Source organism: Heteronotia binoei, chromosome 1 (assembly GCF_032191835.1).
Source record: "Heteronotia binoei isolate CCM8104 ecotype False Entrance Well chromosome 1, APGP_CSIRO_Hbin_v1, whole genome shotgun sequence".
In the NCBI taxonomy this organism is placed as follows: domain Eukaryota; kingdom Metazoa; phylum Chordata; class Lepidosauria; order Squamata; family Gekkonidae; genus Heteronotia; species Heteronotia binoei.
This window is the reverse complement of record NC_083223.1, coordinates 10,909,497-10,934,351: the sequence shown is the minus strand read 5'-3', so window position 1 is coordinate 10,934,351 and position 24,855 is coordinate 10,909,497. Positions and strand designations below refer to the sequence as shown.

The window sequence follows — 24,855 nt, the reverse complement described above, 5'->3', positions numbered from 1 at the left end:
CCTTCTGCTGTGCTGTATGGCAGGTTTAAGAAAATCCCATATTCCAATAGGTTTTGTGGTTGTGATTCAAGGGATATAGAAAGTACTGAACATATTCTCCTGCATTGTACATTTTACTGCGGTATTCGTGCCATTTACTTAGATCCTCTTCTTCGAAAGCATGAGGGACAATCTAATGGAGGCAAGACTCTCTTCCTATTGTCCACTCATAACCCTGATGTCATGGGTACTGGGGACCCTGCAGAAGAAGCCGAGCCTGCAGAAGGAACTGTGCCCCTGCCACCTGCACCAGTGCTCCTGCCTCTTGCTGGAGAAGATCCAAGCCCCCCTGCCTCGCCCTCTCGGGTGGCTCGTGTGTGTGACCGCCTTCGTCAGGACCTCAGGGATCGGAGGAGGGCGGCACGCTCACGAGCAAGACGCTCCCTGAGCCCTGAGTTTTGAAAGGATTCTGGCCCTTCTAGGAGTGAGGATGCTTGAGCCTCAGCAGGATCCTGGCTGTCTCTCTGAGCCAGCAATTAGTCCAAATGGGCAACAGACAGCAGAGGGCTATATAGCTGTGGGCTTTGGGAGGAGGCTTTGTGGAAGCAACTAGTCACTTATCTGACGTTCTAGCATCCACTTCGGCTTTTGACTTTGGCTTCTGGACCCCCTGACCTTGGCTTGGACTTCTGGACCCCCTGACTTCGGCTTCTGATCCTCTGACCTGTGATACCTGGACTGTGATTCGGTTTTGGCACCTTGGACCCTCTTTGCTCACCAGACCTTGGACTGCCCCTGGACTTTGCCTGACCCGGCCCCAGCCCGTGACACCTGAGATTATTGAGACTGTGGATAAATATCTGTGCTGTGCTTCTAAGAGGAGAGGAATGTTTCAAATGTTGGGGTAATAAATGTTTTCTCCCGTGCCGATTGTGCACATCTATGCTGTTGTGCTAATAAAGGTGGTTATTGTTGTTGTTACTCTTGTTAATCTACTGCTTGCATCCTGACACTACTGCTCAGGTTAGTCGCAGACAGAGCGGTGAGCTGCCTGACCCATTCAGCCTTGAATGTGGTGTCAGACAAGATTGCATGCTGGCTCCATAGATATTTAAATTATACTTAAATGACCTGTCAAGCCATTTTGATTAGTCCTGTCATCCCCATCGCCTAGCACACCATCGTATTCCTATTACTATGTGGGCATAACTGCTCTATCATTGAATCATAGAGTTGGAAGGGACCTCCAGGGCCATCTAGTGCAACCCCCTGCACAATGCAGGAAACTCACAAACACCTCCCCCTAAATTCACAGGATCTTCACTGCTGTCAGATGGCCATCTAGCCTCTGTTTAAAAACCTCCAAGGAAGGAGAGCCCACCACCTCCCAAGGAGGAAGCCTGTTGCACTGAGGAACCGCTCGAACGGTCAGGAAGTTCTTCCTAATGTTGAGTCGTAAACACTTCTGATTTAATTTCAACCCGTTGGTTCTGGTCCTACCTTCTGGGGCCACAGAAAACAATTCCACACCATTCTCTATATGGCAGCCCTTCAAGTACTGGAAGATGGTGATAGTTTGGTGTAGTGGTTAAGTACACGGACTCTTATCTGGGAGAACCAGGTTTGATTCCCCACTCCTCCACTTGCACCTGCTGGAATGGCCTTGGGTCAGCCATAGCTATCACAGGAGTTGTCCTTGAAAGGGCAGTTGCTTTGAGAGCCCTCTCAACCTCACCCACCTCACAGGATGTCTGTTGTGGGGGGAGAAGATATAGGAGATTGTAAGCCACTCTTAGTCTCTGATTCAGAGAGAAGGGCAGGGTATAAATCTGCAATTCTTCTTCTTCATATGCATCTGCTAATGTGACCTTGAGTCAGTCACAAGGTCTTGCAGAATTGTTCCTGTCAAGAGCAGTTTCTGTCAGAGCTCTTTCAGCTCCACCCACCTCATAGGGTATCTGTTGTGGGGAGAGTAAGGGAAAGGAGATTGTAAACCGCTCTGAGACTCCTTCAGGTAGTGAAGGGCGGAGTATAAATCCAATCCCCCCCCCCTCCTCTTCTTCTTCATCAGGAAACTGGACCTAGATCCTGTTCTCATCCAGGATCCAAAAGTACCCCAAAAATATTTCATCAATTTCTTCTCAAAAAATCAGACTTCACAAAATAAAACAAAGCAAGTAGAACTCTTGTTCACTTAACTGACACAAACTCTGTTAGCAGCAGCTCAGGTGTTTGAGATGGCATAGAATGCTTATGAACATTTCAACGTAGAAGTTGAAGGCCTAATCTCAAAACAGCCATTTCCTTTCTCTTCTATGTTTGTTCAGTCTTCACGCTTAACTCGCACCTAGAAGAATGGTGCTAGGCACTGGTCATCTCTTATCTAGCCACCGTTCAACAAAATAGACTATGATTCTTCTTTTACGTCTTTGGAATAATTGCATCCCCCTGGCAGAAGGCATTGGCTGGACAGTTTCACAATGGACGAAGAAATCCCTTCACATAAAAAGAACGCTTTTACCATTCAATTCTCTCACCCCAAATACTTACGGTTAGGCTGCTAAAATAATGAAATGGTGACAGTTGTGTCCACCAAAGCTCCAGGCAGATTTTCAGAATCAGGATTTTCATTAGAATCACATTCTGATACAAAATAAGGAAATAAACAGCAAGGAACAAGAAATGTAGGTAGGGATAGCATAATTTAGTGAGGTAAGCATTTGACAAAATGAAGCTAGAAGTCTCTCTTTCCCCCTCAAAACTTGGGATAGTGCAGTAAAAGCAGGGGTGGAATTCTAGCAGGAGCTCCTTTGCATATTAGGCCACACTCCGATGTAGCCAATCCTCCAAGAGCTTTACAAAAAAGAGCCTTGTGAGCTTTTGGGAGATTGGCTACATCAGGGGTGTGTGGCCTAATATGCAAAGAAGTTCCAGCTAGAATTCCACCCCTGATTAGGCCACACACCCCAGAGGTAGCCAATCCGCCAAGAGCTTACAAAAAAGAGTCTTGGAAGCTGTTGGAGGATTGGCTACATCAGGGGTGTGTGGCCTAATAAGCAAAGGAGCTCCTGCTAGAATTCCACCACTGAGTAAAAGTCTCCATAAAAATACAAATTCCTCTTGTAAAATGTCACTGATTTTCTGCTTTTAGGGCACATGATACCCAGAGGAAATTTCTTTTTAAAAAGACATCAAGTATAAGAGTTTTTTTTTTAAAGATACGTTGCTTAAAAACATAAAGTTATGAGGCGATATGGGAAAATGAACATGCATTGATTTAGTAAAAAGTTACCAAACAGAACACTTTGGAGGCTTTATCTTTCTCCAGCTTTGTAAAAACTCTGAGTGAATTAAGTCTTAAAGGACTTCCGCTGTGACGATTTAAAGCCCGCGCATAATCTGGTCTCTAAAACAGGTTCATATATATTTTATTACCATGCCATCAGACCAGGAGTCCCCAATCTTTTTGAGCCTGTAGACACATCTGGAATTCTGACACAACGACAATGGTTGCCACAGGAGATGGAGCTAGCCACAAAATGGCTGCCACAGGAGACAGAGCCAGTCACAAAATGGCTGCCACAGGAGACACAGCCAGCCACAAAATGGCTGCCACAGCTTACCTTCAGTCACGTAGCGACGATCCTTGCGCTGTGGTGGTAGCTGCTGCCAAAGAAACATTTGAGTTGTGCTCAGGTGAAAAAAAAATTCTGCTGGAGGTCCCTGGTCCAAAGAGTATCCAACTGTCCTCAACCAAAGCCAGGGCTTTCTCTGCCCAGGCCCCGACTCTCTGCTGACTGACATCCAGGCCCTGCAGGATCTATTACAATTCCGCAGGGCCTGTAAGGCAGAGATGTTCCGCCAGGCATACGGTTGAGGACAGCAATGGCATGGTTAGTCCTCCTCTGTCCCCTGCTAATTGGAGTTACAAAATCTGTAACTTATGGTGCCTTAGGATTCAGGACCTTGTAGCTGCATAGATCTTAATTTTAACAGTGTAAACTATTATGTATTTGCTTTTAACTCTCTGTACACCGACCTGAGCCCACCTTGTGGGGAGGGCAGTACAGAAATCTAATAAATAATATTTTTAAAAAAAATCTGCACAGTCAATGAAATCTCCAATAGTCAGTCAGAGTCCTTGCCCAGCAAAAGCTCTACTTAGTCTCGCCCACTTCCTAAAGAAATGTGGCGGGTGCTAGAAAAGGTGTCGGCGGGCACCCATGGGTTCCACATTGGAGACTCCTGATGTCTGCCTGCCTCTCTGTTTATCTATCTTCCATCCATATCTGCCTGCCTGCCTGCCTGTCCACCCATCCCTGTCTGTCATCTGTCCATCCATCTCTGTCTCTCCCATCCATCCATCTCTGTCTGTATGTCTGTCATCTGCTCATCCATCTCTGTCTCTCCCATCCATCCATCCATCCATCCATCCATCCATCCATCCATCCACCCATCCCTGTCTGTCATCTGTCCATCCATCTCTGTCTCTCCCATCCATCCATCTCTGTCTGTATGTCTGTCATCTGCCCATCCATCTCTGTCTCTCCCATCCATCCATCCACCCATCCATCTCTGTCTGTATGTCTGTCATCTGCCCATCCATCTCTGTCTCTCCCAACCATCCATCCATCCATCCATCCATCCATCCATCCATCCATCCACCCATCCATCTCTGTCTGTATGTCTGTCATCTGTCCATCTATCCAGATATCTCTCTGTCTCTCCCATCCATCCATCTCTATCTGTCCGTCCATCTATCTATCCTTCATCCATCCTCCATCCACCCATCCATCCATCCATCCTCCATCTACCCATCCATCATCCATCCATCCATCCATCCATCCATCCATCCATCCATCCACCATCCATCTCTCTCTGTCTCTCCCATCTATCATCCATCCATCCATCCATCCATCCACCATCCATCTCTGTCTGTCTGTCATCCATCCATCCATCATCTGTCCATTCATATCTATCTTTTATTATTATTATTATTAATTTTTATTTGTATCCCACCCTCACCGCCTGGGCAGGCTCAGGGCGGCTAACAACATTCAATAGGACATAATATATATACAATAATTAAAACACATTAAACACATAAAACACATTAAAATTATAAAACAGCATAATTTTTTTTAAAACAACACTAATCCAGCATATATAGTCTATAACATATATAATCTATAGTTTAACGACAGCAGAGGTGTTCCGGGCGCTGTTACATATTTAAATATTTAAATAGTGGCAAGAATCATTGAAGAATCACTTTATTGGATCCTCCGTTCAGTCATCCTCTGTCAGCATTCTGAGAAAGCCTGCCTAAAGAGGATGGTCTTGCAGGCCCTGTGGAACTGATCTAAGTTCTGCAGGGCCCGCACCTCCTCCAGGAGTTGATTCCACAGGCTGGGGGCTGCCACGGAGAAAGCCCGTGCCCGTGTGGTCTGTAATTTTGCCTCCCTTGGCCCAGGGACAGTCAGCTTGTTCTTCCCTGCTGACCTCAGTGCTCTTTGGGGCTCGTATGGGGAGAGACGGTCCTTCAGGTAGGCAGGTCCTCGGCCATAGAGGGCTTTAAAGGTAATGACCAGCACTTTGTAGCGAACCTGGTATGTAACTGGCAGCCAGTGCAGTTCACGCAGCCTCGGCTGTATATGCTCCCATTTCGGGAGTCCTAATAACAGCCTGGCCGCTGCATTCTGCACTAGCTGCAGCTTCCGGGTTCGACACAAAGGCAGCCCCATGTAGAGGGCATTACAGTAGTCCAATCTTGAGGTGACCGTCGCATGGATCACTGTTGCTAGGTCCCGGCGCTCTAGGAAAGGAGCCAACTGCCTTGCCCGCTTCAGATGAAAAAATGCCGACTTGGCAGTGGCAGCTACCTGGGCCTCCATCGATAGTGAAGGCTCCAGTAAAACTCCCAGGCTCTTGACCTGGTGCGCCGCTTTCAACGGTGCGCCATAAAAAACCAGAAGGGTTATTTCCCCCCCCCCCCAGAGCACCGCGACCCACGCAAAGGGCCTCTGTCTTCGTCGGATTCAGCTTCAGCCCACTCAGCTTGAGCCACGTTGCCACGGCCTGCAATGCCCGGTCCAGGTTCCCTGGGACGCAGTCAGGCCGGCCATCCATTAGCAGATAGAGCTGGGTGTCATCTGCATACTGATGACAACCCAGCCAAAACCTCCGGACAATCTGGGCAAGGGGGCGCATATAGATGTTAAATAGCATCGGGGAGAGAACCGCTCCCTGAGGCACCCCACAATCTAGTGTGCGCCTCCGGGAGAGCTCACCCCCAATTGCCACCCTTTGTCCCCGTTCTTTGAGGAAGGAGGAGAGCCATTGTAAGGCCAACCCCCTAACCCCTATGTCGGCGAGTCAGTAACTGATGGTCGACCGTGTCAAACGCAGCTGACAGGTCCAGCAACATCAGCACCGCCACGCCGCCTCGATCCAGCTGCCGTCCATCCAGCCTTTTTATTATTTATATATTATATTCTGCTTCCACCATTTACTCTTGAAGATCAAACACACTTTATCATATCCCCGTAAGGTAGGAAAGTGAACACACAGATACATTTTATTGTCGGTTACAATCACCGAGCTTCAGTTTTGAGTTTTTATTATGTACAGGACATGTATACATCCCCACTGCAGGTCACAATACATTTTTTTTTCAGTCTGTATTTTTACAAAAAAGATACCGCAGACATCTTGCACATGTGCAATTCTAAAGAAGCCCTGAGTTAAGCTTTAAAGCATTATTATTATTATTATTATTTGCAACTAAGAACGTTAATGAGACAGTGACCGAATTCACACACAGCTTACCCCGCGATCACATTCCTTTTCTCTGCGCAGTGTCCATCGGATTTCCCACTATCTGCGCCGGAAGTGCCGCGGCTTTCACGTAGCAAACGTAAACTGGGTTTTAGCGGTTTACGTTTGCTACGTGAAAGCCGCGACACTTCCCATAACTCTGGCGCAGATAGTGGGAAATTCGACAGATGCTGCGCAGAGAAGAGGAACGTGACCGCGGGGTAAGCTGTGTGTGAAATCAGTAAGCGTTACGCTTTTATGGAAAAGCTGTCATTTAAAAAGAGCCCGCTTTGCATTTTTTAAGCCTAGCCCCTCAGCGCTGTATAATACATAATATAACGTTGCAATCTGAGCGTAATGGGAAAATAAAAAAAAAAGAAGACGCTGACCTCATATTTTCCCTTAATAGCTATTGCTTCTTTTTCTTTTACATCAATGACAAGTGATTCCCGCATCGGTGTAATCAGGTGCAGAAAACTTGAGAGATTTTCGCGTCCTCTGCAGCATATTATTTTGTAAACGTTCCTACGTGGAAGACAAATGTGGCGTTGTCAAGCGGCTACAGTACAGAAGTTCTCAGGAGGAAAATGCATCAAAGGGGCGGGAATCCGAGAGGACAAAATTAGAACAAAATGGAACAGAAGAAATCAGGAAACCCGCTTAAGTGTTGGCTCGCCTGACGGCATGATCAAAGCAACTCGGAATCAGCTGAGGGAGGTTGTAACAAATGCCTGAGAATGTGCGTAAGGAAGAACTTCTGCTCATGAGCGACTCCAAGGTCAGTGTGAGATTGTCCTGTTTTTCTCAACCCAACTTGCAAGGAACCAACAGTTTCCACATTCCATTAGCAGCAAAAAATCCAAGTAGCGAAGAGAAGAACTCATAAAGGTTGCATTTAGCAGCGCTATGTATCTGCTTTCAACAACCAGTGTTTCGGGCGGAAATTCTCTCAGAATTCAAAACAGTCCGATGTATATATTTTTGTTTTTTTTTTTTTTGCGCAGGCAACAGGGAGCAGAGTGGAAGACTAGGTCAAACAGTTGTTCCATCAGCAGTTAACCGGTTCCATGGCTGCTGTAGTCGAACACACCTTTCTTGAAGAACGACGAGAATTCGCAGATTGTATGCTTGGACAGGGCCAGTCCCTCTTTGTTTACGTACAGCGGGGATGACTCAGAGTTGAGCATTGCATCGAAGAAACTTCTGAGGTATTTCTGGGGAGGGAAAACAATTCAGGATCAAAAGCAGGCCTCAGATTCAGCAGGAGCTCATAGGAGCACAGCTCCTGAACCTTTCTGAGGGTTCCCCCTCCTCCTCTCCACCTACCTTGTCCATCGAATAGTAGGTGCAGCTGCATAACAATCCCTGGATTAAGAGAGTGGGCAGCCAGCCAGCCCCCAGGGGCTTTGCCACGCCCCCCCCCAACAGCCCTCATTAACACCTGGAGAAGCCCGCGCCACCCTTTCTCTACTTCTGATGTGATTTTGGGCAGCAGGTGGCTTGCTGGCCTTTTGACTGGGGGTGGGCAGTCTAGGAGAGCCCCTGGCAAGTGAGGCCTGCTTGGGCTGGCTGGATCTCTAGCCAGCCCAAACAGGCCTCACTCGTCCGGGGCTCTCCTGTCTTGCATTGGGTTGCTTTTGGCTGGGGGGGCGGAATACACTAATAAGTTATGCTAATGAGCTCCACCACCTGTTTTTCTACAAAAGCCTAGTGAAACAGATTATTATTATTTTTTTTAACAAGAGAGGGGGATTTCAAAAGCAGTTTGCAACACGGGATAAGCGTCGGTTGGTTTAAAAGATAAACTTCAGATTCTGTTAGGCCAATTGCAACCTGCTCAAGGGAGCGTAACCACTAGCAACTCGCCAGGTCCTGACCATGGGTAGCTAGTTCCTTTGCCTGCAGAATGGAATAATGTCTTCCCCCCTGTGATGTTTTAAACTTAACCGACTTGCCTGCACTTTGAAAAATCTAGTGTGAGCTACTGATTAGAGATGCCGAGACAAACATGTTCAAAGTCCACAAACAGTATCTGTATGAACAAAAGATCGCCCTTCATCTCCCGTGACTATTAAAACGTAAAGGGAATTTGGTTGGTCCAGGACTTTTTTTCTGCGTAGCAGGAACTCCTTTGCATATTAGGCTACACACCCCCAATATAGCCAATCCTCCAAGAGTTTACAGGGTTCTTAGTACAGGGCCTACTGTAAGCTACTGGAGGATTGGCTACATTGGGGAGGTGTGGCCTAATATGCAAAGGAGTTCCTGCTACAAAAAAAGTCCTGGGTTGGTCAAAGTCATCGAAGCAAGCATCTTCCTGGATATCACCATACTGGGGTAACCTTGTGTTTTCTCACAGGGAGCTTTATTTCCTTAATTTATACCCCCCCACTTTTCCCTCTAGTGGGATCCCAAAGCAGCTTACATCAGTGTCCTCTTCTTCACCATTTTATCCCCACAACGACCTTGTGAGGTAAGTTAGGCTGAGAGGGGGTGTGACTGGCTCAAGTGAGCTTTCAGGGCAGAGGCAGGATTTGAATCTGAGTCACCCAGATTCTAGTCAGACACTCTAATCCAGGGGTGGCCAAACTGTGGCTCGGGAGCCACGTGTGGCTCTTTTACACATCTCGTGTGGCTCTCGAAGCCCCCAAGACCCGATTGGCCAGCCTGGAGAAGGCAATTGTCTCTTTAAATCACTTTTCCAAGTCAAGCCAGCTTGGAGAATGCATTTAAAGTTGCTTTCTTTCCACCTCCACCTCCCTCATCCATCCATCCATCCATCCATCCATCCATCCATCCATCCATCCATCCATCCATCCATCCATCCATCCATCCATCCATCCATCTATCTATCTATCTATCTATCTATCTATCTATCTATCTATCTATCTATCTATCTATCTATCTATCTATCTATCTATCTATCTATCTATCTATCTATCTATCTATCTATCTATCTATCTATCTATCTATCTATCATCTTCCTTCCTTCCTTCCTGTCTTGTGGCTTTCAAACATCTAATCTTTCTTGAATGTGGCTCTTACGTTTAGCAAGTTTGGCCACTCCTGCTCTAATCACTACACCACACTGGCTCTCTATGCTTCTAGTTAATATCTTAAGGGTTAGATGTGCTAAGTCTAGATAGACACATCTGATCATGGGGAGATGCATGCGCCACTTTTCAAAGATGATCCTAGAAGGCATGGGGTTTTCTGACTGGTTTATTGTGCCATCTATTGTTTTATTGTTTTTACTGCTTTGATCCTTTGATGGGTCTAGTTGTAAGCCACCCTGAGTCCACTTGTGGGATAGGGCGAGGTATAAATTAAATCAAATCAAATAGAGAAGAAAGTTCCTTACAAGCCGGTTTGGTGTAGTGGTTAAGTGTGCGGACTCTTATCTGGGAGAACCGGGTTTGATTCCCCACTCCTCCACTTGCACCTGCTGGAATGGCCTTGGGTCAGCCACAGCTCTGGCAGAGGTTGTCCTTGAAAGGGCAGCTGCTGGGAGAGCCCTCTCCAGCCCCACCCACCTCACAGGGTGTCTGTTGTGGGGGAGGAAGGTAGAGGAGATTGTGAGCCGCTCTGAGACTCTTTGGAGTGGAGGGCGGGATATAAATCCAAAATCATCATCATCAAATGTAACCCTGGATTCAGATGGGTAGCCATGTTGGTCTGAAGCAACACAACAAAAGTTTAAGTCCAGTGGCACCACTAAGACCAACAAAGGTTAATTCTAGGCAGGGGTGGAATTGTGACAGGAGCTCCTCTGCATATTAGGCTACACCCCGCTGATGTAGCCAATTCTCCTGGAGCTCACAGTAGGCCCTGTAAGAAGAGCCCTGAAAGCTCTTGGAGGATTGGCTCTGGATGGTTTACAACAAATATAAAACAGTAACTGGTTAATTGTTTCAAACCCCTGAATAACCACAAAGGTCTTTTAAAGGCCTTTGCAAAGAGAGCAGTCATAATCTGGGGCCAAAAAGATGGCAAATTTGCTGTAAGCTCCAGGAGGATTGGCTATATCAGGGGTGTATGGCCTAATATGCAAAGGCGCTCCTGCTAGAATTCCACCCCTGCACCCTTCTGATGTAGCCAATCCTCCTGGAGCTTACAGTAGGCCCTGTCCTAAGATCCCCGGAAGCTCTTAGAGGATTGGCTACATCAGGGGTGCGTGGCCTAATATGCAAAGGAGCTCCTGCTAGAATTCCACCCCTGATTAGGCCACACACCCCTGATGTAGCCAATCCTCCAAGAGTTTACAGGGCTGTTCTTAAAGGGCCTACTGAAAGCTCCAGGAGGACTGGCTACATCATGGAGGTGTGGCCTAATATGCAAAGGTGCTCCTGCTAACAACAACAAAAAAGCCTTGGCAAACTCTGTTTAGGATATCTCAATTAAGCATGGCATCTTTGTGAGAACTGACTACAAACTAATGAAGAGTAATAATACTCCAGGAAAAGTCAACTTCCCAAAACAGTGACAGTTACCAAATGTATAGGAAACTCTGATCCAAATCAACTGTATAAAAGACAGGGGAACGCCACTGTGAGAAGATAATCTCATGCAAAACACTGGCTCCCTAACATCAAGCGCTTGGCAGAAATATTGCGGCATCTGAATATGGTCTTGAACGAAAGCATCTGAAAATATCCAAATGCAACACACACACACACATGGAAGGAAGGGGGGCTGTGCATCGTAAATCAAAAAGAAAGCTGGAACATAAGCAGATGTATCTGTAGTGCTCCTGGAACCAAGTTTGCTTGGTTGCAGATTGGAGAATGCCAATTGCCTTGCCTCCCTTGACACTGCACTCTATGATAATGGACACTTTGGAGGGTAGAGAGAGCAAATTCTAGTTTATTCCAGAGCAGCCACTCCATAAGAACAGACGAGACGTCACGCTGGATCAGGCCAGTGGCCCATCCGGGGCCACCACTCTGTGTCACGCAGTGGCCAAAGCCCAGGTGCCATCAGGAGGTCCACCAATAGAGCCAGAACTTTACAACTGCTGTTTCCCCCCCCCCCCACTCCCAGCACTAAGACTACAGAGCATCACTGTCCCAGACATAAGAGAAGTCATGTTGGGTCAGGCCAATGGCCCATCCAGTCCAACACTCTGTGTCACACAATGGCCAAAACCCAGGGGCCATCAGGAGGTCCACCAGTGGAGCCAGAACTCTACAAGTCTTCCTGCTGTTGGCCCCCCCCCCAAAGCACTAGGAATACACAGCATCACAGCCCCAGACATAAGAACATAAGAGAAGCCATGTTGGATCAGGCCAATGGCCCATCCAGTCCAACACTCTGTGTCACATAAGAACATAAGAGAAGCCATGTTGGATCAGGCCAGTGGCCCATCCAGTCCAACACTCTGTGTCACACAGTGGCCGAAGCCCAGGGACCATCAGGAGGTCCATCAGTGGAGCCAAAACTCCAGAAGCCCTCCCACTCTGTTCCCCCAAGCACCAAGAAAACAGAGCATCACTGCCCCAGAAATAAGAACATGAGAGAAGCCATGCTGGATCAGGCAATGTCCCATATATTCCAATACTCTGCGTTACACAGTGGCCAAAACCCAGGTGCCATCAGGAGGTCCACCAGCAGGCAGAGAACTCCAGAAGCCTTCCCACTGTTGCCCCCCAAGCACCATGAATACAGAGCATCACTGCCCCAGACATAAGAACATGAGAGAGGCCATGTTGGATCAGGCAATGTCCCATATATTCCAACACTCTGTGTTACACAGTGGCCAAAACCCAGGTGTCATCAGGAGCCAGAACTCTACAACTGCTGTTGTCCTCCCCCCCAGCACTAAGACTACAGAGCATCGCTGTCCCAGACATAAGAGAAGTCATGTTGGGTCAGGCCAATGGCCCATCCAGTCCAACACTCTGTGTCACACAGTGGCCAAAACCCAGGGGCCATCAGGAGGTCCATCAGTGGGGCCCGGACACTAGAAGCCCTCCCACTGTTGCCCCTCCCAAGCACCAAGAATACAGAGCATCACTGACACATAATAGGAGCCATGTTGGATCAGGCCAATGGCCCATCCTGTCCAACACTCTGTGTCATACAGTTGCCAAAAAAACCCCAGGTTCCATCAGAAGGTCCACCAGTGGGGCCAGGACACTAGAAGCCCTCCCACTGTGCTCCCACCAAGCACCAAGAAGACAGAGCATCACTGCCTTAGACATAAGAACATGAGAAAACCATGTTGGATCAGGCAATGTCCCATATATTCCAACACTCTGCGTCACACAGTGGCCAAAACCCAGGTGCCATCAGGAGGTCCACTAGCAGGCAGAGAACTCCAGAAGCCTTCCCACTGTTGCCCCCCAAGCACCATGAATACAGAGCCTCACTGCCCCAGACATAAGAACATGAGAGAGGCCATGTTGGATCAGGCAATGTCCCATATATTCCAACACTCTGTGTCACACAGTGGCCAAAACCGAGATGCCATCAGGAGGTCCACCAGTAGAGCCAGAACTCCAGAAGCCCTCCCACTGTTGCCCCCCCCCCCCCCAAGCACCAAGAAGACAGAGCATCACTGCCTCAGACAGAATGTTCCATCCATACCTTGTGGCTAATAGCCACTGATGGACCTCTGCTCCACATGTTTACCCAATTCCCTCTTGAAGCTGTCTATGCTTGGAGCTGCCACCACTTCCTGCAGCAGTGAAGTCCACACATATAAGCCATGATTGGTCGCTAAAGTTCCCCAAAATTAATCATGCTAATACTGTTGTTGTTTTTTTTAAAGTTGACACTCAAGCTATTTTCTTGGCAAGCGTGATAAATTTCTTTATTCAAGTCTCCCACAACTTGCATTAACATTCACGCTAGTTTTTATTTCAAATTCCATGAAGAGATTCTTTTTAAGACGAATGCCGGCAGGAAAGGAGGCAATTTAAATCAGGGGACAGATGTGGTGTCAGCACTCGTCATAATTAGTTCACGGAGCGTGCTCTGACACACATACATATACACAAAATAATGAATCTAATTTTTTTTTTTTTTTGGAATGCAGAAGGCGCCGGCAAAGCCAAATCGGTAATATATCCTGGAAAAGACTGAACTTCAGAGCAGTTTTACGCCACAGAAATGGTAGAGAAAGTAAAGAGCTTCACTCTTGACTACCTGTTCAATATACTAAAAAACATCTCTAAGTTAGCCTTAACTATATGCATTGCAATTTTTTGTAGCAAGAACTCCTTTGCATATTAGGCCACTCCCCCCTCCTGAAGTAGCCAATGCTCCAAGAGCTTACAGTAGGCCCTGTACAAAGAGCCCTGTAAGCTCTTAGAGGATTGGCTACATCAGGGGGTGTGGCCTAACACGTAAAGGAGCTCTTGCTAGAATTCCACCCCTGGGCCACACAGCTTACCATAGGCCCTGTACTAAGAGCTCTGTAAGCTCCAGGAGGATTGGCTGCTACATCAGGGGGTTGTGGCCTAATATGCAAAGGAGATCCTGCTACAAAAAAAGCCCTAGATAGATAGACAGACAGACAGACAGATAGAGAGAGAGAGAGAGAGAGATGATGATGATGATAGGTAGACAGACAGACAGACTGTATGACTCAGCCTTCCATCCTTTCAAGGTCGGTAAAATGAGTGCTGGGAGAAGTGTAGATGACTGGGGAAGTATAGATGACTGGGAAAGTGTAGAGGGGAACCAGGAAAGTGGGGAGTGGGAAAGTGGGGAGTGGGAAAGTGTAGATGACTGGGGAAGTTGCAGGGAGCAAACCACCCCGTCAAAAGTCTGCCGTGAAAATGTTGTGATGTGACGTCACCCCAGTTGGAAATGACTGGTGCTTGCACAGGGGACTGCCTTTACATTTTTATATGACGACTTCTTTTTTTAAAAAAAGTATTCTGTGTGTGCGCGCATGTACTTGCATGTCTGGAATCATGGTGACTTCCGGTGATCCCTAATGGGGCTTGGACGCTTGCAGAGAGGTGGCGTGTATTGCCTGCCTCTGCATCCCGCTCCTGGTATTCCTTTGGAGGTTTCCCATCCAAGTTCTTGCCACGGTCGGCCCTGCTTAGCTTCTGAGATCTGACAAGATCGGGCTTGCCTGGGCTGTCCAGGTCAGGGCCTAAGAGCATGACACGTTCTGATAGGTCTACTGAGTTCTCATAGTACCTTGTGGATCGATAAACAAAGAGAATGGGCCCAGTTCAGAAGGGGGGAGGTATTTTTCTGCAGACCTGAGGGATACCCAGGTTTGCAGAGAAATGAGGAAAAAAAGGAGGGTTTTTTAAATCCCACAGAGTTGGAAGTGGCTAGAGGAGAGAGCATAGGGTTCCTAAGTCCAATTCAAGAAATATCTGGGGACTTTGGGGGTGGAGCCAGGAGACATTGGCAGCGGAGCCAGGAAAAAGGGTGTGACAAGCATAATTGAACTCCAAGGGAGTTCTGGCCATCACATTTAAAGGGACAGCACACCTTTTAAAATGTCTTCCTTCCACAGGAAATAATGAAGGATAGGGGCACCTTCTTTTGGGGCTCATAGAATTGGACCCCCTGGTCCAATCGTTTTGAAACTTGGTGGGTACTTTGGGGAGAGGCACTAGATACTATACTGAAAATGTGGTGCCCCTACCTCAAAAAACAGCTCCCCCAGAGCCCCTGAAACCTCCAGATCAATTTCCCATTATACCCCAGGAGAATCGATCTCCACATAGAGACTAATGAGGTGCTCAGCAGATGTCCCCCCCCCCGTTTTCTGGTGACTCTGAAGCAGGGATTGGCCTCTCTACTCACAAGTTGCTGCCAACTTCTTCACAGCAACACAGACACACCATCCCAAGAGGAAGCCTTTCAATCAGAGACTGAAGCCTCCAGAGGTGCAAAGGCACATGGTCCTCTGGGGGCGGGGCCTCCCCCTGCCGGCCAGCTGACTGGGGGTGGGAAGGAGTCTGGGAAAGCAGAAGAACTCCCCGCTGGACCTGGGATTGGCAAGCCTAAGAGAGGCAGGAGCTACCTTCAGCATCCTAAATGGTCTAGGACCATTGCCTCTTCCTCTATGCCAGAAGAAGAAGAACGAGGAGGAGGAAATTGTATTTATACCCCACCCTTCACTACCCAAAGGAGTCTCAGAGCGGCTTACAATCTCCTTTCCCTTCCCCTCCCCACAAACAGTCACCCTGTGGGGTAGGTGGGGCTGAGAGAGCTCTCCAGAACTGCTCTTGAGCAGAACAACGTTGAGAGAACTTGTGGCTGACTCAAGGTCACGTCAGCAGGTGTAGTGGAGCATCACACTCGACTGGTATCAGATTTCTGGTCCCCAAAAGGTCTGGCTGTCTTCGACCAGGGCCAGGGGTTTCTCAGCCCTGGCACAGCCTGGTGGAATTCTCTTCCTTGTGAGATCCAAGCCCTGCGGGACTTAGCTCAGTTCCGCAGGGCCTGTAAGACCAAGATATTCCGCCATGATGGGAGTTTATGGGAAATCCGTATGAGTTAAAGGGGAGGAGCTTATTATGGGAGTTTACGGGAAATCCCTACGAGTTAAAGGGGAGGAGCTTATGATGGGAGTTTATGGGAGATCCCTATGAGTTAAAGGGGAGGAGCTTATGATGGGAGTTTATGGGAAATCCCTACGAGTTAAAGGGGAGGAGCTTATGATGGGAGTTTATGGGAAATCCCTATGAGTTAAAGGGGAGGAGCTTATGATGGGAGTTTATGGGAAATCCGTACGAGTTAAAGGGGAGGAGCTTCAGGCAGTAAGAATCAGAGGGCATTCAGGGAAGCTAGGGAATGTACTGTACTCCCTTCCAGTATGGCCACATTTTAAAAGCATCCTACAGGCATGCGATTATGAGAACTAGAGGAAGAAGAAGAAGAGGAGACGGAAGAAGAAGAGGAGGAAGAAGAAGAAGATACTGGATTTATATCCCGCCCTCCACTCCGAATCTCAGAGTGGCTCACAATCTTCTTTATCTTCCTCCCCCACAACAGACACCCTGTGAGGGTGGAGAGAGCCCTCCCAGAAGCTGCCCTTTCAAGGACAACTCTGCGAGAGCTGTGGCTGACCCAAGGCCATTCCGGCAGCTGCAAGTGGAGGAGTGGGGAATCAAACCCGGTTCAAAGGCTTACCTTTCCTTTCCAAGCATACCTGCCATTAAAGGTTGATTGATTGATTGATTGAAGAAAGAGAGAAGTTTGGGGCGTGATCCGCCGATCTTCTGAGCCACTTCTCTACCGAGTGGGGCTGAGCAACTTTTGCCGAGCTTTAATTAGGTCAAGAGCGAAACCGCAGCCGTTTAAAAACTTATTACAATTATTTTAATAAGGTTGTTCCCTATCGCTGGCCTAGCACTTGCGAGATGTGCAATATATCAGCAGAGACGTCATTCTAATGTTTTCTGCACCATCTCACACAGTGTGGGCTTCATTTTTTTTTTTTTTTAAAAAGGCTTCATGACATAAATCTTAGTTTAATTTAAAGTTATTAAAATTATTACAATCAAATCGCTTTTTTCTTTTTTTTTTTAGCAATTCAAGAGGTTCCCTAATTGCTCTTCCGGAGGTGACATATTAATAAGGAATACAGTTCACTGTCACAGTCCTCATAATCCGTTACAAACGGTGACAGCCTTTGAAGTCTATGGCCATATATAACTAATAAAACTCCCCCCCCCCTTTTAAAACAAAGTTAAATACTTGCACTGTTTTAAAGGTCGGGGCCAAAAACGACGACCAAGAAGGGACAATTTTTGTTGCTCAGTCGCACAGTCGAGTCCGACTCTTCGCGACCCCATGGACAAAGTCACGCCAGGCCCTCGTGCCTTCTACCATCCCCCGAAGTCTGCTCAAATTCATGTTAGTTACATCAGCAACGGTGTCCAGCCATCCCTGGACGTCCAGACAGACTGGTGTAGTGGTTAAGTCCAGACAGTCTGGTGTAGTGGTTAAGCGTGCGGACTCTTATCTGGGAGAACCAGGTTTGATTCCCCACTCCTCCACTTGCACCTGCTGGAATGGCCTTGGGTCAGCCATAGCTCTCTTATATGGGAGAACCGGGTTTGATTCCCCACTCCTCCACTTGCAGCTGCTGGAATGGCCTTGGGTCAGCCAGAGCTCCCTTATCTGGGAGAACCGAGTTTGATTCCCCACTCCTCCACTTGCAGCTGCTGGAATGGCCTTGGGTCAGCCAGAGCTCTCTTATCTGGGAGAACCGAGTTTGATTCCCCACTCCTCCACTTGCAGCTGCTGGAATGGCCTTGGGTCAGCCAGAGCTCTCTTATCTGGGAGAACCAGGTTTGATTCCCCACTCCTCCACTTGCAGCTGCTGGAATGGCTTTGGGTCAGCCAGAGCTCTCTTATCTGGGAGAACCAGGTTTGATTCCCCACTCCTCCACTTGCAGCTGCTGGAATGGCCTTGGGTCAGCCATAGCTCTCTTATCTGGGAGAACCGGGTTTGATTCCCCACTCCTCCACTTGCACCTGCTGGAATGGCCTTGGGTCAGCCAGAGCTCTCTTATCTGGGAGAACCAGGTTTGATTCTCCACTCCTCCACTTGCACCTGCTGGAATGGCCTTGGGTCAGCCAGAGCTCTCGTAGGAGTTGCCCTTGAAAGGGCAGCTGCTTGGAGAGTCCTCACAGCCATGCTGGCTGGGGCTGATGGGAGTTGTAGGCAAAAAAACATCTGGAGAGCTACCGTTGGCCACCCCTGATCTAGAGGAACTGGTTGGCCACTGGATGAGATAAGAGACTGGACTAGATGGACCACTGGTCTGATCCAGCAGGGCTTTTCTGATGTTCTTATATTTTTTTATTATTTTAGTAGATTTATATTCCGCCCTCTCCCATGACGGGCTCAGGGCGGATCCCAATTATAGGTTTAAAAGTAACCTTAAAGACATAATATTAATCTCCCCCCCTGTAGGTTTCAGCCGTTGGCACAACAAACACAACACATAAGGTCTACAACATCAAGAACAGTAACTGCACAAAATGCTATTTGAGAGACAGTTCTTACAAGAGCGGTTGTGATGGCTTTTCAAAAGCACTGGGTGGGCTAACATAAAGTGGAATAAGTAAAAATTGAGGAGGGGAGAAGGAAGAACAAAAGCGAGACACAAGATGCTTTTGAACATTTTCCTGTCTGATTCCTTTTGGTTGCTGGGGGTCGCTGTTGTTCACTGCTGTGCACTGTTGTCCACTGGGTCTCTTGTGGATTGTGTTAGTTGTTGTAGTATTGTGAAGTTTGGGTTTTTGAGATTTTTTTTTAAAAAAGAGTTGATTAGTCCTTTTGGTTGCTTGAGGTGTAGCTGGTGGAGCATGGGTTAGAATCATAGAATCATAGAGTTGGAAGGGACCCCCAGGGTCATCTAGTCCAACCCCCTGCAGGGAACTCACAAACACCTCCCCCTAAATTCACAGGATCTTCATTGCTGTCAGATGACCATCTGTTGAAAAACCTCCAAGGAAGGAGAGCCCACCCCCTCCTCCAGGTCATCTAGTCCAACCCCCTGCACAATGCAGGGAACTCACAAACACCTCCCCCTAAATTTACAGGATCTTCATTGCTGTCAGATGGCCATCTAGCCTCTGTTGAAAAACCTCCAAGGAAGGAGAGCCCACAACCTCCCGTGGACGCCTGTTCCACTGAGGAACCACTCTTAACAGTCATAGAATTGGAAGAGACCTCCAGGGTCATCTAGTCCAACCCCCTGCACAATGCAGGAAACTCACAAACACCTCCCCCTAAATTCACAGGATCTTCATTGCTGTCAGATGGCCATCTAGCCTCTCTTTAAAAACCTCCAAGGAAGGAGAGCCCACCACCTCCCGAGGAAGCCTGTTCCACTGAGGAACCGCTCTAACGGCCAGGAAGTTCTTCCTAATGTTGAGCCAGACACTCTTTTGATCTTATTTCAATCCATTGATTCCTACTTTCTGCGGCCACAGAAAACAATTCCACACCATCCTCTCTATGACAGTCCTTAAAGTACTTGAAGGTGGTGATCCTCCAGGCTAAACATCCGCCTCCTCTCCAGGCTAAACATTACCCAGCTCCTTCAGCCTTTCTTCATAGGACTCGGTCTCCAGACCCCTCACCATCTTCGTCGCCCTCCTCTGGACCCGTTCCAGCTTGTCTATATGCTTTTTAAAATGTGGTGCCCAAAACTGCACTGTTTCAAAGTTTGTGTGAGTTGTGGTGTGGGTTGCTTTCCTTGTTGTTTGATCGTGCAGTTTGCTGTAACTAGGATCCTGCTATGGAATTCTGCACCATTTCACGTGTCCTGTTAATACTTATACTTTGACTTCTGGCCAGTTCTACAACCCTAATCCCATTGCATTGTTTACTGAATGTCCCATCCATCAACTGTATTGACACACTCTGTGTAATCCACCTTGATTGACTCCAAGTGAGAAAGCTGGATTGTTGTTCATCAAGTGTCGTTTGTGCACCCTCCCTTGGACCATGTGACTGTCCTTTGGGTGGGAAAAGGATTATTCAAAATGGTGAGAGGAAGGAGGAGTGCCCTCTAGAGGAGGGGTGCCAAACATGCGGTTCGTGGACCAGAAGAGGCCTCCAAAAGGATCGTATCGGGCCCACAAGCAAGTCTGCTTACTTGTTCCTCTCTCTTGCTTCCTTCTGCTTCACAGCTTGCTTTGCCAGGATTTCTCAATCCCACAGGAGCTACAGAGCAAAGCCTCTTTTTTCTCCATTGGCTGAGGCTCCTCTCTTGAGGAGGAAGGGGAGGGAGGGAGTGCTTGCTTTTGATACTGACCACAATACTTCAAGCGTGTTTTATTTTAGGTTTTTCTTTAAAAATACATTTAATTGTGTTTGTGTCCTTTATAAAGTTTATATCTCCACTATCTGGCATTACATTTTATGACACACATGGCCGGCCCGACAAGCAGTGTTCCCTCTAAGCTGAGTTAGTGTGAGCTAGCTCACAGATTTTTAGCCTCCAGCTCACACATTTTTGTCTCAGCTCAGGAAAAATGGCCCCAAAGCACAATAATTTATGCAGCAGCTCACAACTTTAATACCAGTAGCATTTTTGCTTACAAGATGCTGCAGCTTAGAGGGAACATAGCCGACAAGATCTCATTTATGTCAGACTTGGCCCTCATAACAAATGAGTTTGACACCCCTGTCCTAGAGAACTTCTTAAGTTCAGGAATATGCTTTCCTGTGGCAGGCCTGTTCAGAAGCAGTCTGGATGAAGGAATGCACAGAAGACTGCAGACAATGTTAATATATAAAGATAGCATCCCTCCTCCCCCCCAAAATAAAAAAGCGCTGAAAAAGCTCTTGGTATGCACAAAGGAGAGCGCAAAAGTAGGCTTGAAACTCAACATCAAAAAAACTTAAGATCATGGCATCTGGCCCCATCACTCCTTGGCAAATAGAAGGGGAAGACATGGAAGTAGTGACAGACTTCACATTTCTGGGGTCCAAGATCACTGTAGATGGTGACTGTAGCCATGAAATTAAAAGACGTTTGCTCCTTGGGAGGACAGCTATGGCGAACCTGAGCAGAATAGTAAAAAGTAGAGACATCACCCTGCCCAACAAAAACCCATTTAGTCAAAGTGATGGTATTCCCAGTAGTAATGTATGGCTGTAGTAGTATTAGTAATAGTATTAGTAGTATTAGTAGTATTAGTATTAGTATTAGTATTAGTAGTAGTAATGTATTCCCAGTAGTAATGTACGATCTTCTTTAGCATGATGCTTCAAAGAGCCGCAGTAGATCTAGATGATGACGATGGTGTATACATCCGCTATCGCACCGATGGCAGCCTGTTCAACCTGAGGCGACTAAAGGCACACTCCAAGACAATGGAAAAACTCATCCGAGAGCTACTGTTTGCTGATGATGCTGCACTCGTCTCCCACTCGGTATCAGCTCTGCAGCATATGACGTCCTGCTTTGCAGAGGCTGCCAAGCTATTCGGCCTAGAAGTTAGTCTGAAGAAGACAGAAGTTCTCCACCAGCCTGCACCCCAGGAAGATTATCACCCTCCCTGCATCACTGTGGGTGAATCAGTTCTGAAGACAGTCCAGCAGTTCAGCTACCTGGGGTGCATCATCTCCTCAGATGCCAAGATCGACAAGGAGATTGACAACAGGCTGGCAAAGGCAAACCGTGCCTTTGGCCGACTGCACAAAAGAGTGTGGAGCAACAAGCATCTGAAAAAAGGCACAAAGATCAATGTTTACAAAGCGGTTGTGATGACAACCCTCATCTACGGCTCCGAATCGTGGGTTTTATACCGTCATCACCTGCGACTCCTCGAGCGCTTTCATCAGCGCTGCCTTCGCACCATCCTCAACATCCACTGGAGTGACTTTGTGACCAACACTGAAGTCCTCAAGAGGGCGGAGGTTACCAGCATCGAGGCACTGCTGTTGAAGACGCAGCTGCGCTGGGCAGGGCATATTTCTAGGATGGAAAACCACCGCCTTCCCAAGATTGCCCTGTATGGCGAACTCTCCACCGGCCATCGAAATAGAGGGGCACCAAAGAAGAGGTACAAGGACTCCTTGAAGAAATCCCTTAGCACCTGTCACATCAACTATCACCAGTGGTCTGACCTAGCCTCAGATCGCAAAGCATGGAGGCACACCATCCACCAGGCTGTCTCTTCCTTTGAGAACGCACGCATAGCTGGTCTTGAGGACAAAAGGAGATTGAGGAAGAATCGCACTGCTACAGCACCAACCCCAAATCAGACTTTTCCCTGCAGCCACTGTGGCCGGACCTGCCTGTCCCGCATTGGTCTTGTCAGCCACCAGCGAGCCTGCAGCAAACGTGGACTATTGCACCCTTCTTAAATCTTCGTTTGCGAAGCCAAGCCGAGAGAGAAAATGTATGGCTGTGAGAGCTGGACCATAAGGAAGGCCGAGCGCAGAAGAATAAATACTTCTGAGATGTGGTGGTGGAGAAGACTCTTGAGAGTCCCTTGGACCGCAATAAGTTCCAATCAGTCAGTCCTAAGGGAAATCAACCCAGACTGTTCCCTGGAAGGTCAGATGCTGAAGCTGAAGCTCAAATACTTTGGCCACCAAAGGAGAAGGGAGCACTCCCTGGAGAAGACCCTGATGCTGGGAAAGACAGAAGGAAAAAGAAGAAGGGGACGGCAAAAAAGGAGATGGCTGGACAGCATTACTGATGTAACAAACATGAATTTGGGCAGACTTCGGAGGATGGTGGAAGACAGGAGGGCCTGGCGTGACTTTGTCCATGGGGTCGCAAAGAGTTGGACTCGACTGTGCAACTGAACAACAACAACAAAAATGCATACCCACCAACAAAGGCTGCTTTCAAAATCCTTGCACAATATGCTTGCACAATATATGAAGTCTGTATTTTTAGCGGGTGCTTTGCTTCAAAAGTAACTTTGAGTGGGATAAAGATAGCTTCTTCCGTAGCCACATGGGAGGGGGTTCACAGTCCTCTCTCTAAGAGAATCCAAACTTAATAATGTTTTTTACTTGTCACCCATCGTGCAGACTGTGAAATCCAGCCTATTTATTACAGAGGCATTTCCAATGCATTCCTGTTGGCATGAGCGCGTTATATTGAATTACCATAGAGCAGCATCAATCAAATTAACCGTCCGAGCGAGTCGAGTTCAGCCTGCAATCATTATCTGTAATAATCCTTCCTACTGCACTTTAATAAATGAAACTCATTTAGAATCTATAGGATTTAATATTCCTTTTAATGTCTCTGCATTAAAACTTATGTTCTTTGCCATCAATGAAAAACTCGGATTAGACCGCCATTGGAAAAAAAAAAAAAACAAGGGTGATTTACAGTGTCGGTGAATCTGCTGTTTTTGGACAGATGAGGCTGTATTAAAAAAAGATCAGAACAGGTCTGGCCTAGTGAAGGAAATCAATCTTTCCCTCCTGACTGCTAGTTAAAACAAGTCCTGTCAAAATGCATTCACAGACGACAGAGAAGGAATTGAATTTACAACACATCTCCGGGTCAGTCGTGACAGCGAGTCGTTTGTTGGAAGTGGCCTTGGCGAACAGCGAGCCCAACTTCTTGACAAGCATCACCCTCTACCCACCTTGGGTGAAATCAAAAACCGGAGGGATGATTGAACAGCTGCCTCTGAAAAACGACAAAAGCCGTGTCCCTGTCTGCACCCTCGCTTTATTGATAACTCTTGGGACAGGGATTATCATCAGAGTCCCTCTGAAAGTTATACAGGTGGCTGCGTGGCCGTCCAGATGACCTGGGGAAGAGGTCCACCTGGAAGCCATTTTCTTTTTGTTATTTATAATCCACCCTTTTCATTGGGGCTCACAAGACGGATTCCACAGAGTGAGTCCATACAATCAACAGAACGGGATGTTCGGTGCAATAGGATTAGGGGTAGAACCAAACCAGAAATCTAAAAACAGGACTGAAGGAAAGCGTAAGGATTAACGTGACATAGTAAGCGACGCAAAATTATACAGCAGGATCCTATTTTCAGCAAGCTACCCACAGCAGTATAGACTGCAGTCCGTAATTATTTATCCGAGTTATTTATCCAATTATTTATCCAAGAGAGCCAGTTTGGTGTAGTGGTTAAGTGTACGGACTCTTATCTGGGAGAACCGGGTTTGGTTCCCCACTCCTCCACTTGCGCCTGCTGGAATGGCCTTGGGTCAGCCATAGCTCTGGCAGAGGTTGTCCTTGAAAGGGCAGACTCTTATCTGGGAGAACCGGGTTTGGTTCCCCACTCCTCCACTTGCACCTGCTGGAATGGCCTTGGGTCAGCCACAGCTCTGGCAGAGGTTGTCCTTGAAAGGGCAGCTGCTGTGAGAGCCCTCTCAGCCCCCACCCACCTCACAGGGTGTCTGTTGTGGGGGGAGAAGATATAGGAGACTGTAAGCCACTCTGAGTCACAGGGTGTCTGTTGTGGGGGGAGAAGATATAGGAGACTGTAAGCCGCTCTGAGTCTCTGATTCAGAGAGAAGGGCGGGGTATAAATCTGCAATTCTTCTTTTGTTTTGTAAAAAATAGTTTTATTAATTATTCAAATAAAAAAACAGGAAAAAAACAAACCACTGTCCAAGACAAA

At 47.4% G+C, this 24,855-nt stretch overlaps 1 protein-coding gene across 1 annotated transcript in view; it reads right to left on the bottom strand.

The window, feature by feature from the left end:
• Positions 1 to 6,554: 6,554 nt before the first annotated feature.
• Positions 6,555 to 24,855, bottom strand: part of KIF16B (kinesin family member 16B) — a 238,165-nt gene continuing 219,864 nt past the window's right edge. Inside the window, exon 27 of the mRNA XM_060230816.1 lies at positions 6,555 to 8,009. Coding sequence (XP_060086799.1) covers positions 7,851 to 8,009 — 159 coding nt within the window. The 3' untranslated portion in view covers positions 6,555 to 7,850. The remainder of the gene's footprint in view (positions 8,010 to 24,855) is intronic.